At 39.9% G+C, this 13,326-nt stretch overlaps 1 protein-coding gene across 6 annotated transcripts in view; it reads right to left on the bottom strand.

The window, feature by feature from the left end:
- Positions 1-13,326, bottom strand: part of PTPRR (protein tyrosine phosphatase receptor type R) — a 267,828-nt gene that overhangs the window by 101,288 nt on the left and 153,214 nt on the right. For 4 of the 6 annotated variants that reach the window (XM_084878885.1, XM_084878886.1, XM_084878888.1 and 1 more), the window contains exons 3-4: positions 9,901-10,014; positions 6,912-7,067 (exon numbers count right to left, since the gene is read on the bottom strand). The exons of 1 other annotated variant lie outside the window; for it this stretch is intronic. In XM_084878885.1, coding sequence (XP_084735011.1) covers positions 6,912-7,067; positions 9,901-10,014 — 270 coding nt within the window. The remainder of the gene's footprint in view (positions 1-6,911; positions 7,068-9,900; positions 10,015-13,326) is intronic. One more of the 6 variants, XM_084878887.1, reaches the window with a different exon arrangement.

The raw sequence follows: 13,326 nt of genomic DNA, 5'->3' as shown, positions 1-13,326 counted from the left end.
GCCGCAAACGGATTCCCAGCTAAATGGTAACCACTGGGGCCACGCCATTGGGACTGAACAATCTAGCTGATCCCAGTCCATCCACAGAACCATGAGAAATAAATAGTAGTCATCAAATAAGAAAAAAAAGCCTTGAATAAAACCTGTCCTTGTATCTGAACTTAGAAATCATTGCTAATTACCTTTGCAGCATTAAAGAAAGAAAGGAAGGAAGGAAGGAAGAAAGGAAGGGAGGGAGGGAGGGAGGGAGGAAGGGAGGGAGGGAGGGAGGGAGGGAGGGAGGGAGGAGAAAGAAAAAAAGAAAGAAAGAAAGAAAGGAAGGAAGGAAGGAAGGAAGGAAGGAAGGAAGGAAGGAAGGAAGGAAGGAGAAAGAAAAAAGAAAGAAAGGAAGGAAGGAAGGAAGGAAGGAAGGAAGGAAGGAAGGAAGGAAGGAAGGAAGAAGAAAGAAAAAAGAAAGACAGACAGAAAGAAAGAAAGAAAGAAAGAAAGAAAGAAAGAAAGAAAAGAATGGAAGAAAGAAGAAATAAAGAAAGAAAGAAAGAAAGAAAGAAAGAAAGAAAGAAAGAAAAAAAGAAAGAAAAGAATACTTTCATGATTTGTAAATTAGACAAAATGAAGCATTCCCCTTGAAGAACGCTTTATGAAAACTTTCATTCTGGAGCTCCATGAGTGGGGAGTTGAATAAGACAGAACAGAGAGGGTCTGTTAAATTAAATTAGTTAAATTGTGATTAAAAATAATTCAAGGGAGTCTTTTATTGATTGAAATAGTTGAGTTTCCACATCCTCTGCTTGTAAAAGCATTGATGTCCTAGTACCATCTTGCTTACTTTCTAAGACACAGACAAATTCATGGACATAAGAAATGATTTTGAGATATAGTTTTAAAAGATGTGAATAATAAGTGGTTGGAGAATCTGAAAATACTTGATGAAATGATTGGAACACAAGTGTCTTTCTGGACAGGAAATCTCGGGTTCAGGTGCCAACCCATTTTTTACTCTTTGACCTCATCCAGACATATTTTAGTCCATGTGTCCGTAAACATAGCTGGCAACTAATAAAAAGAGCACTCCTGAAGAAATCAGGTATAAATATGTCAATGAGTTGGTTTTTTTTTTTTTCCAACTAAATAGCATCTATTGCTTGCTATAAAAGCCAACTATTTAAGCCATCAAGTAGGCAGCATAAACTGTCAAATTTAAGCACGAGAATGTGAGCTTTAGTTAATGTGAAATGTGGTTCAAAAGGGGTGGTTAGGTGGGTGGTAAGAGATTTTGTGTTCCTAACCTGTGGAATAACAACATGTTCCTTTCTGTGTAAGACATGTCTGTTTTGCTTTTCTTTTACCTAAAGCAGCAACGATGGAAGAATTGGCCTCCCTCCCCCACTCTCCCACCCCCAGTTCGAAAGACACATGTTTTGTCCTCCCAGAACTTAGTCACTGCACTTTCTTGGTAAATAGATTTCCTTCTGAGTCACGCTATTCCTGCTGAGCACCACTATATTTGTACAGAGATCTAAAAGACTTGATAAGGGCAGGGTAATAAATGGAAAAGTTTGTAGTGAACATTCCACAAATCAAAAGAAGATAATTCATAAGACTCTCCCATCTAACCTTTGCATGAGGTTGAAGTGATGCCTTTTATATTTTGTCAGGAGACCGGGGGTTCAATAGTTCAGAGACTCCATGGCCGGGTCAAGCCAGTGCTATTGTGTCATCTTTATATCTTATTTCAGATATTCTAATAATATTTTCCCTTTAACTTTGTCGCAGTGAAAGTTGTTAGATTTTTGTTTTGTCTTATGATTTAAAATTTGGGCATGTTCCTGTATCACTATATCAATAAGAATGGCTTTTCTATATCCCATTTAATAATTTGATGAATTAGCTAAAGCTAGTTTGGTCAGTGGATAGAGCATCAGCCTGTGGACTGAAAGGTCCCGGGTTCGATTCCGGTCAAGGGCATGTACCTTGGTTGCAGGCACATCCTCGGTGGGGGGTGAGCAGGAGGCAGCTGGTCTATGTTTCTCTCTCATTGATGTTTCTAGCTCTCTATCCCTCTCCCTTCCTCTCTGCAAAAACTCAATAAAATATATTAAAAAAAATAATTTGATGAACTATAGTTTTTTTGTTCATTTGTTTTTTAAACCCATTCTGATCCCCGAAGGTGGAAGAGATTCCCAAATGCTAAGAGATATAATACAGAGGCTTTAGGTCACAGCGGTGGGGAACCTTTTTTCGCCAAGGGCCATTTGGATATTTATATCATTCGAGGGCCATACAAAAATTTCAACTTCACAATCAGCCTGCTATATTTAGTCAAACATTTCATTAAGTCACCCCCAATGCCATGGCAGGGCCAGAACAAATGATTTTTAGGGCCTTATACAGCCCGAGGGCTGGGTGGTCCCTGCCCCTGCGGAGGAGACATATCTATTTAGGAGAGACGAGCGCACAGAATGAGAACGGAGTAGAAATATTGTAAGTTACCTGGTTAGTTGATTGACTTAGGCAGATAAGTGAGATGCAGCCTACAGTAATGTAGTTTTGTTAGGTGCAGGCACATTCCCACTGTGCAATACACAGGGTAAGCAGTTCGGTCTGAGTGGTCTAACATGTGTTAACATTGTTTTCCTCCTCAGCTCTGTATGGCTGGGACTATAATGCTTTAAACAAGTGGTTCTCAACCTTCCTAATGCTGAGACCCTTTAATACAGTTCCTCATGTTGTGGTGACCCCCAACCATAAAATTATTTTCGTTGCTACTTCATAACTGTAATTCTGCTACTGTTAATGAATCGTAATGTAATTATCTGTGTTTTCCGATGGTCTTAGGCTCTACAGTTGTGATCCACAGGTTGAGAACTGCCAGCAGGGTCACCTAAACCATCGGAAAACACAGATATTTACATTACGATTCATTAACAGTAGCAGAATTACAGTTATGAAGTAGCAACGAAAATAATTTTATGGTTGGGGGTCACCACAACACGAGAAACTGTATTAAAGGGTCGTGGCATTAGGAAGGTTGAGAACCACTGCTTTAGACTGTTGGCTAATGTTCCAATTCTAGGGAACAATCACCAAACTCCCGGATTATGGCTTATATTCATTTGGTATGATTTTTTTTTTCTTTGTAAATATTCCATGGAAGTATCAGTTGACACAGTGGCCTGTTATTTAATGAAGGGAACTTCCTTCTTTGCAATATAAGACCTGTAAAACTGGAGTCATTTCCAACTGAACAAAAACAACCGCATCCACCCTAACCAGTTTGGCTCAGTGGATAGAGCGTCGGCCTGTGGACTGAAGGGTCCTGGATTCAATTCCGGCCAAGGGCATGTATCTTGGTTGTGGACACATTCCCAGTAAAGTGTGTGCAAGAGACAGCTGACTAATGTACTCTTTCATCGATGTTTCTAATTATCCCTCTCCCTTCCTTTCTGTAAAAATCAATAAAAATATATTAAAACAACAACAACAAAACACAACAACTGAGTCCTAAGTCATTTTTAATATAAATGCAAAACTTATTGTTTCAATGGATATTTATAAAAACATTTAAAAATGGAAACTAAAATAATGAATTTAATTGAATTTTCCTGAGATTTGACTTATTAGGTAAGAAGTTTAGTTTTATCTTTATGAGCATCTTAAAATAATACTATTTGTGTGCGTATAATGTTCTAGGTACTGTATAAAAGTAGTTGTTTTTTTTTTTAAAATGCCTTTTTCTCTCTCCAAAAAAACATAGTTTCAAAAGGAAAACAGACAATAAACAAAAATAATTCTCTCTATTTGGTATTTTTTTTTTCTTTCCCAAGAGTTTTTTCTAACAAAAAAAAATCAAGCAAATAAAGAAATGGCAACAACAAAAAAAACACAGCCTTCCCTGAAATAAGATAATGTACGTTTAGAAATAGATGCTTTGAGACATGGTTCACTATGTTCTGTGACCCATGCAAAGGATGAAAAACAACAAAAAACCCCAATATTCATTTTTTTTCCCCTCTTCATAAACATGCTCCCACAGCAGAGCCATAATTTTAGGATAAAAAGTGTGGAAGAATGGGCTGAGGCATAAGCTGCCATCACACAGTATCCGCAGAGATGAATAAAGAAGCCGGGAAACCCTTTATTGTTAACAGCTGGAACAGCTACTCACAAGTGCTTTGGGGGGCCCCTTTGGGCCGTCCGTGTCTGAAGCCCCCATGAGGGCACTAGCCCCCATTTCTGCATTTACGGCTTCAGGTCAGAGGGGAATGCTGGGCCCCTTTAAAAAGCTCCTGCAAAAGGCTCAATCAGTTCACCTGTCCTTGATGAAATGCTCCTGGTAGCCAATTAAAATACGGGTTAGCTCCTGTAAGGTAACATTTCCAAGGGTCTAGATCAGTGTTTCCCAAACTTCTCTCATGATGAGAATCACCTGGTGGAGTTGTTAAACCACAGATTCCTGAATCCCAACTAAGAAGTGCTAAACTAGAATTTTTGGGAACATATAGGTAAAATTGCATACCTAACTTAGTGCTCTTCTAAGACAGATGTTATATACAGAGCACTAAGTTAGGTATGCAATTTTACCTATATGTTCCCAAAAATTCTAGTTTAGCACTTCTTAGTTGGGATTCAGGAATCTGTGGTTTAACAACTCCACCAGGTGATTCTCATCATGAGAGAAGTTTGGAAAACACTGGTCTAGATTTCCTAGATTTCTAAATTCCCACAATTTCACCAGAAAAAAATATATTAAGTTTTGACCACCAAATCCACTTTCGTTATTAAAATACAGACCTGTGGTGTTGTGGGCTAATAGTGCTGTGATGAGAGTCAGGCTGAGCTCTTCACCTTTCACCCAGCGGGGGCTGGGGGGTGTTGGAGGACCCCCAAGGGTCTACTTGATATTAACTAGATTGTTGAATGGTGAGTTCCTCTTGGTTCACAAATCTGCCATGTCCCTAAAGCATTAAGAGGAGTATTTAAACTCAGATGAAAGCAACAGGGAAGAAGGCTATGTAAGCCCCTGAAAGCTCACAGGCAGCAGAATAAAGTAGTCCAAGGGTCTTTTTACATTTTAAAGAATTGTCCTGGGGAAAATGTGTGCAAGTCAGTCTGTGAAGGACCTGGACACGTAGGTCGGGGTTCGGTTGGATGCACAAAGGGAAGCCCCTTCGGCGTTGCGTGCGGGGGAGGGGCGTGGGTGTCTAAGCTCATGTTGCTCTTTTCCTCTGGGCTCCTCTTCCTCAAAGCTCCCACAGTGCAACAGGGCAACATCATCGTACACACCCCTGCGTCCTCCATGTCTGCTTGTACCCTATCTGCCTTATTAGAGAACAATCCCATTGAAAGCAACAATCATATTTTATTTGTTTGCTTATTCATTTATCTTGTTACTCTGGAGACCAACAGCATAGTGTTTGGCTACCGCTGTGCCCGTTGAATAGCACGCACTGAGTGAGGCACAAAGGACGCAGATAAAATGACGTGGTGTGTCTCTTGGGGAACCCGGAGAGTAGGGATGGACTTGAAGACCTAGAGAGGATAAGGGGTTTTTATATTAAGCTCAAGGAGAACACCAGTCAATGAGCATGCGCATTTAGGGAAGACTTCGCTCTGCGGTAGACTGACCTTGGAACATGAAAGGTGTGTAGAAGGATTAACGCGTGCAAAACCATGGAGGGAAGAGAAAGTACGGAGGTGTCATGGTATCGATGAAGTTTGGAGTCGCTGAAGCAAAAACTAGGAAAGTGTTGTTGAACATTTATAAAGCGTAGCACACAAAGGGTCATATTGAGAAATGCATGCTTGATTCTGAAATATTTAGGAGGCCAAAGAGAACCATGACATTAGGAGGGCATGGCCAGATTTATTTTAGAAAGGTTATTCTGGTGCCAAGAGAGAAAACACACACACACACACACACACACACTGTGTGTGTGTGTGTGTGTGTGTGTGTGTGTAGGGCAGGGATCAGGGTGACACTAAATGCTGAAAGACCAATTCAATGATGACATACATTTTCATTCTGCCAATCAATCCTGCATTCAAATATTTGTTCAGTGCCTCCTGTATAGGAGGATTTCCACAAATGTTTTAAAAATTAATTCACATTCCAAGCCGATAAAATAAGGACTATACCCATTTTTTTTTTCTATACCCATTTTGGATATGAAGAAACTGATCCTCAAGGAGGCTGACATCAGACAAAGACTTAATCTCACAGAAATTAAATCACCTGCCCAGGGTCACACACATATCTTAAGTGGTTTTGGGGTTTCAATCTTGTACCAAAGCCTTTTTAAAAAATGTTTTTATTGATTTTTATTTTAGAGAGAGAGAAGACGGGAGAGGGAGAGAGAGAGAGAGAGAGAGAGAGAGAGAGAGAGAGAGAGAGAGAGACTTAGATTGGCTGCCTCCTGCTTACCCCCTACTAAAAATTGAACCTGCAACCTGGGCATGTGCCCTGACCAGAATTGAAAGGGTGAACTTTTGGTGCATGGGCTCAACCAACTGAGCCATACCAGCCAGAGCTTATACCAAAGCTTTATACCACACGTGTGATATTTGCTGAAATGAGAGGCAATAAGCTTTGCTGAAAAGTGGGATTAGACTAAGAATCGATATGTCTAGATTTTTAAAATATATTTTTATTTATTAAATATACTTTTTATTGATTTCAGAGAGAGAGGAAGGAAGAGGGAGAGATAGAAACATCAATGATGAGAGAGAATCATTGATCTGCTGCCTCCTGCACGCCCCCTACTGGGGATCGAGCCTGCAAGTTGGGCATGTGCCCTTTACCAGAATCAAACCCGGGACCCAGTCCGCAGGCTGACGCTCTATCCACGGAGCCAAAGCAGCTAGGGTCTGACGGCAGAGTTTTAGATGAAATCTTCCATGCAACAACATACCTCAGGGGAAACTTCTATGATTCCAAATTGGGACAAACTTTGATGCAAGACATCGGTGTTAAGTGAGCGCAGCACTTCCTCAGATGGCAGGGCATCAGACACGCCTCCTTTTCCGTTTATGGGAGACACGAAGAGTTCCACGCTGTTCTTCTTTCCCTAGTAAAAGCCGGTGATTTGTACACGTTAATAGACATTTTCAAACAAGGCTGGGAAGTATTTTTACCTTCCTCGAGAAACACCACGGAAAATTGGAACCCTGGAATCTCAAAAGGCATCTTGGAGATTACATTTATCAGTTATTCTTATCTGCCCAGTGCCCAAAGTCTTCAAATGGCCTTCTCTCAAGTAATTGACATTTCAAGACTTGTAATTTTATATTTCATTGGAAGCTGGTTAATTTTTCCATTCCATATTATAATTAAAATATCCCCCTCCACACACACACACACACACACACACACACACTATTTATGCCATCTAAGCCCTCTTCCACCTCCACCTCCACCCACCTCCACCCACCTCCCTCCCCCACACACTCACCACACCATTTTCTATGTCCATGAGTTCTTTCTGTCTTTCCTTTGTCGCTCTATCCCTCCATGACCCCTGCCTTCCCATGCCCATCCCCAGAGCTGTCAGACTGCTCTCTATTTATGAGTCTCTCTGTCTTGTTTGTTTTGAAATATACTGTTCAGATGGTCCCTGAGTAATTGTGTTTAGAGAAGCATTATAAAATCAAATGAATTAAATAAAATCTAATGCAATAGTACAGTTGTTAGACGTTGCCACTCCATTTTTTCCTTGTAACTTGTATTACGGGAAGGATGTCATCACGAAGGAAGGTGATGCTGCATAAGCTTTGAAGTTGCTTCCCTGATTTTGTTCTTCACCCCAAATGTCACACTTTTAAAGTCTATCCCTTGGGCAGAAATACAGGATACTTTCCTATTAGTATTACCGCATTAGCTGAAATGCAGAGAGAGGATTTTTTTTTCTACCATAAATGGCAGACAGGACACATAAAAAATAAACTCACCACAGAAATCTATCAGAGTCTCTTTAAAAGTTATACGTATCATGTACTTATAGAAGGAATTATTGCTAGTCTTTTCTTTTTGACATGGGGTTCTCTCATGTTAGAAAATTTTCTTTTAATGCCATTTACCAGGTATTAAAATACTACTTCAGCCAGGTATAAAATACTACTAGCAATCCAGAAAACAAAACACATTTCCGTGTTTGCAGGGAACAACAGACAATGACTAAGTATGGCATAATACTGATGTCAAACGTGTCTATAATAATTTAAATCGTTTGTGACCTAATAACAACGGTAGCGAGAATAGAGCACTTGTTTTTTGCCTGACACATTCTTATGTGCGTTAAATCTGTTATCTCATTTAATGCTTAGAACCCCTCCAGGACAAAGGTGTTATAGTTCTCTCCATTTTGCAATCAAAGACTCGTAAGTAGGTTGCCTGCAGTCACACAGCTGGGAGACGGCCAAGCTGGAAGTGGGGTACGGCTGTGTCTCCAAACTACATGCTCTTCATCCCCATGCTCTGCTGCCTGGGGTATCGTCATAACTCTACCCATTATGGAAACTGCTCCCAGAAACAGGTGTGGTAAATGCCACTAATATTCCCTGGGATATACGTGTTCCTGCCTAGGTGTTGCAACCCCCTTTTCACCCCTGCACAGAGCTAAGACATCTATGGTACCTGCATCTCTGCAGCTTCTCATTTAAATAAGATACTCTGGCTATAAAACCCATTTCCCTCATTCAGGGCACTAGGAAATACTGTATTTCCTCTTCTATGGTACTGAGCTAAAAACTTTGAGTTTTTTTTTTTTAAGCTTATTTGATCCCAGAAAGTAGTTGACTTAGAGAATAAAGTCATTATGGGGAAGGAAAGAACTCACTCCTCCACAATGAAAAGAAACAAAGACCCCTAAACCAACGTAAAAAGCAAATTCCCTTCGCTGGAAATGAGGATGTTGATTCTGTAGAAAGCTGAGCTCCAGCAGGAGAATCAGAATGTAAGGCCAGGGGACTGTTCGGTCCTGGCTTGAGTTCCCACAGCGGTGGAAATGAAGAACAATTGTAAAACTGTAAGACGATTCCAAAGTCCCTTTTCACAGGAACCTAGAGCAATTAGCTCTTTACAAAGAGAAAGGCATATGCTTTTATTTGCCTTTCTCTGCCTTTGCTCCCGCCCGCCTTCAGGTGCAGATGGGAACAGGTGGTTGGATGACATCAAGGTTCCCAAACACTGAGAAAAGGGGGGAAGGAAGGATGTGGGTGATTGATGGATAGATGGGTCTAACGTGGGCTCTATTCATAAAACCTTTTGGGTTTGCCTCATTCCCACCCCACATAACTATCCAAGTTTTCTCGAGGCTTTTCAGAACCATCTGTTCTTGCATTCCATTCCGAGTGCTATCCTCAGGGATTGGTTTTCCTTTATTTTTAACCAAAATCCTCCGTCTGTGCATCCAGTCTCCTTCATCCTATTGCTAACCTTGAAGGAGTTCTCATAGGTGCCTCTTGGAGACAATGCTTTCACTGATGCAGAAGGTTTAACTTTTAGGAAGAATGTTTTGGGTGTAATGCCAGGTTGGTGAGATATTGGGCCCCTTTATTCATGCCTATCAGGGCATTCGCCTTGAACGATGAGAGGGTTGATACACTTTTTCTGTAACGGGCCAGAGAGCCAGTATTTTAATCTTTGATTTAGCCCAAAAATCTGTTAGAATGACTCAGCCCTGTCACTGTAGCTTGAACGTAGCCATAGTCAATATGTAAACATGTGACTGTGGCTTACTGCAATAAAACTTTCTTTACCAAAACCATTGGCATACTATAATAGATTTGGCTCAGGGACCATGGAACTATAGCATGGGTGTCTTAAATCATTGTTCTTTGTTACTGAGACCTTCCAGAAAGACCAAAGCCTGTGTCTGGGAAAGGGAAATGGAGGCATCTTACATTGAGGCGGTTGATGTGCACTTGCTGGGGTAAGAGTCCTAACGCGGCCGCCACTCCCTGGAGGAATATTCGGAGCAAGGTTGTGTTCAGCTTGTTGACATCCATTTGCAGTGTCTAGGGGGGGAAAGAAAGAAATTCAAATTATAGATAAATGTTTATTCAGGATATTCAGTTCCTGGCTGACGACTGACCAGAACAATTTCTGTGACTTTGATAAATTTACACTCATGGTGCTTGGTTGCATTTTTAATGGAGATAACATTATAGGGATATTTTATGTGAAATTGTAAATGGTGTCGGTTAAAAAGATGGCACACTGTCTAGTTCAGTAGTTCTCAACCTTTCTAATGCTGCGACCCTTTAATACAGTTTCTCGTGTTGTGCTGACCCCAGCCATAACATTATTTTTTGTAGAGCCTAAAACCATCGGAAAATACAGATATTTATATTGCAATTCATAACAGTACCAAAATTACAGTTATGAAGTAGCAGCGAAAATAATTTTATGGTTGGGTGTCACCACAGCATTAGGAACTGTATTAAAGAGTCGCAACATTAGAAAGGTTGAGAACCACTGGTCTAGATAATAATAATAATAATAATAATAATAATAATAATAATAAATGCAATTTGTCCATCAATAAGGCAAATTCATAAAAAATTTCACTAAAATGTTTGTTTGTTTAGTTAGCATGATTTCAATTCCAGATTACAGAATGAAATATGGGGCCAAGTGTATTTCAGCAATCCACGCTGAAGGACAGCTTTAATTTGTGTTCACACACAGTCCCCGGCAGAAAGATTCTGTGTAAGTCCCATAACACCAGACTTGGCAGTTTCTCTATCTACTAGCTGTGATTGGATGCCAATGCAAGGCAAAGAATGAGGTGCAATAACACATTTACAAACTCTGGGAAAGAAGCCAGTGGCACTGATGATTTGGCCTAACGTAAACAATTCTTATTCAGTTGTTTGGGCAAACACTCTTAATTTTTAAGTTGTTTTAGAAAAAGATAACTAAACATTTAAGAATTCCTAGAATACAAACAAGTTATAAAATTAATAATATAGCCTTAATTTAAGTCATGGGTGCCATTCACACACTTAAACCATAAATAATTATTTTTAAAATGCATCATAATGATTTGAGATATCACATAAGATGGGGAAACCAAACCTTTATGCATTTAATCTATAATAATAAAAGCGTAATATGCTAATTAGACTGGACATCCTTCCGGATGAAGCTGGGCTGTGAGGGAAGCCTGAGTCCCGGGTGCCACAGGGAAGCTGGTGCCAGCAGCTGGGAAAAGGAAGGCCTGCTCTTGCACGCATTTCATGCATTGGGCCTCTAGAACATAAATATTTGACAAGATTTTTTTTTTACCCCCTTCGTCTTTCTTCCATCCTCTACCCCCTGCTTCTGCCTGTATCAATGAGCTTTATTTTTTATACTTCACATAAAAGAGAGATCATTTAATATTTGTCTTTGTCTGTCTAGATTTATTTCACATAGCATAATGAATGCCTTTTGAGGTCCATCCACACTGAAGCACATGACAAGATTTTATTCATGTTTTTGTGGCTAATATTGTTTCATTATATATAGACGAGAGGCCCGATGCAGGAAATTCATGCAAGGGGCTCTGCCTTTGCAGCCGCCACAGCTTGCCTAGGCCCTCACAGGCCAAGCTTCATCCGGAAGGTCATCCAGTTGTCTGGTCTAATTAGCTTATTATGATTTTATTATTATAGATGTAGATGTAGATATAGATATAGGTGTAGATATAGATAGGTATAGATATCACAAATTCTTTATACAGTTATCCATCAATGGACTCTTAGGTTGTTTCCATATCTTTGCAGTGGTAAGCAATGCTGCAATGAACATGGGGTGCATATATCTTTCCAATTTAGTTTTTTCATTTTCTTCAGATAAATACCCAAAGGTGGAATTGATGGATCATATGCTGGTTCTATTTTTAAAATTTTGAGGAATCTCCATACTGTTTTCTTTTTTCTTTTTTTTTTTAAAAAAATATATTTTATTGATATTTTACAGAGAGGAAGGAAGAGAGATAGAGAGCTAGAAACGTCGATGAGAGAGAAACATCAACCAGTTGCCTCTTGCACATCCCCTACCGGGGATGTGCCCGCAACCAAGGTACATGCCCTTGACCGGAATTGAACCTTGGACCTTTCAGTCCGCAGACCGACGCTCTATCCACTGAGCCAAACCAGTTTCGGCTCCATACTGTTTTCCATAGTGGCTACCTCACCTTACTTTCCTACCAAGAGTGCTCAAGGGTTTCCTTTTCTCCACATTGTCACCAACACTAGTTATTTCTTGTCTTTTTTTTTTTTTTTATAATAGCCATTCTAACATGTGTTAGGTGATATCCCATTGTGATTTTAATTTGCATTTCCCTTATGATTAATAATGTTCATCATTTTATGTACCTGTTGGCCATCTTTAGACAAGTTTCTATTTATATCTTCTGCCCATTTTTAAATTGGATTTTTGTTTGGTTACTGAGTTGTATGAGTTCTTTGAATCTTGGATATTAACCTCTTATCAGATATATAATTTGCAAATATTTTCTCCCATTTAGTAGGTTGCCTTTTTTATTTTGTCAATTGTTTGCTTTGGTATGTAGAATATTTTTAGTTTGATGCAGTCCCACTTACTTATTTTTACTTTAGTTTTGCTTTAACATTTGGTGTCAAATTAAAAATATAATTGCCAAGGCCTATGACAAGGAGTTTACCACATGTTTTCTTCTAAGAGTTTTATGCTTCTTATGTTCGAGTCTTTAATCCATTTTTCAGTTAACTTTTGTTTATGGTATAAGATAATGGTCCCAATTTATGTATTTTTGTATGTGGCTGTCCAGTTTTCCCAACACTATTTATTGAAGAGACTGTCCTTTCCCCATTGTATATTCTTGGCTCAATTGCCATAAATTATCTGTGGGTTTATTTTTGGACTCTCCTTTCTTTTCCATTGAGCTATGGGTCTGTTTTTATGCAAAAACCATGCTGTTTTAACTACTATCCTACCTAATAAAAGAGTAATATGCAAATTAACCATCACCCTGCTACACCCACAAGCCACGCCCACCAGGCATGCCCACCAGCCAATCATAGCAAGAATGCAAATTAACCCCAACCAAGATGGCTGCAGCCACAGAGAGCAAGATGGAGGCTTGGGTTTCCCTGGCAATAGAGAAAGCCAAGCTTTCCACACACCCTGGCCGGCCTAGGCCTCCACTCAAGGCTACAAAGTTTCAGTTATAAAAGTCTTCCATTTCCTGGGAAACCCAAGCCTCCTTCCTGCTCTCTGTGGCTGTAGCCATCTTGGTTGGGATTATTTGCATACTTGCTCTGATTGTCTGGTGGGTGTGGCTGGTGGGTGTAGCGGAGTGA

Source organism: Pipistrellus hanaki (genome assembly GCF_964339955.1).
Source record: "Pipistrellus hanaki genome assembly, chromosome: 3".
In the NCBI taxonomy this organism is placed as follows: domain Eukaryota; kingdom Metazoa; phylum Chordata; class Mammalia; order Chiroptera; family Vespertilionidae; genus Pipistrellus; species Pipistrellus hanaki.
This window is presented reverse-complemented; position numbering and strand designations above follow the sequence as displayed.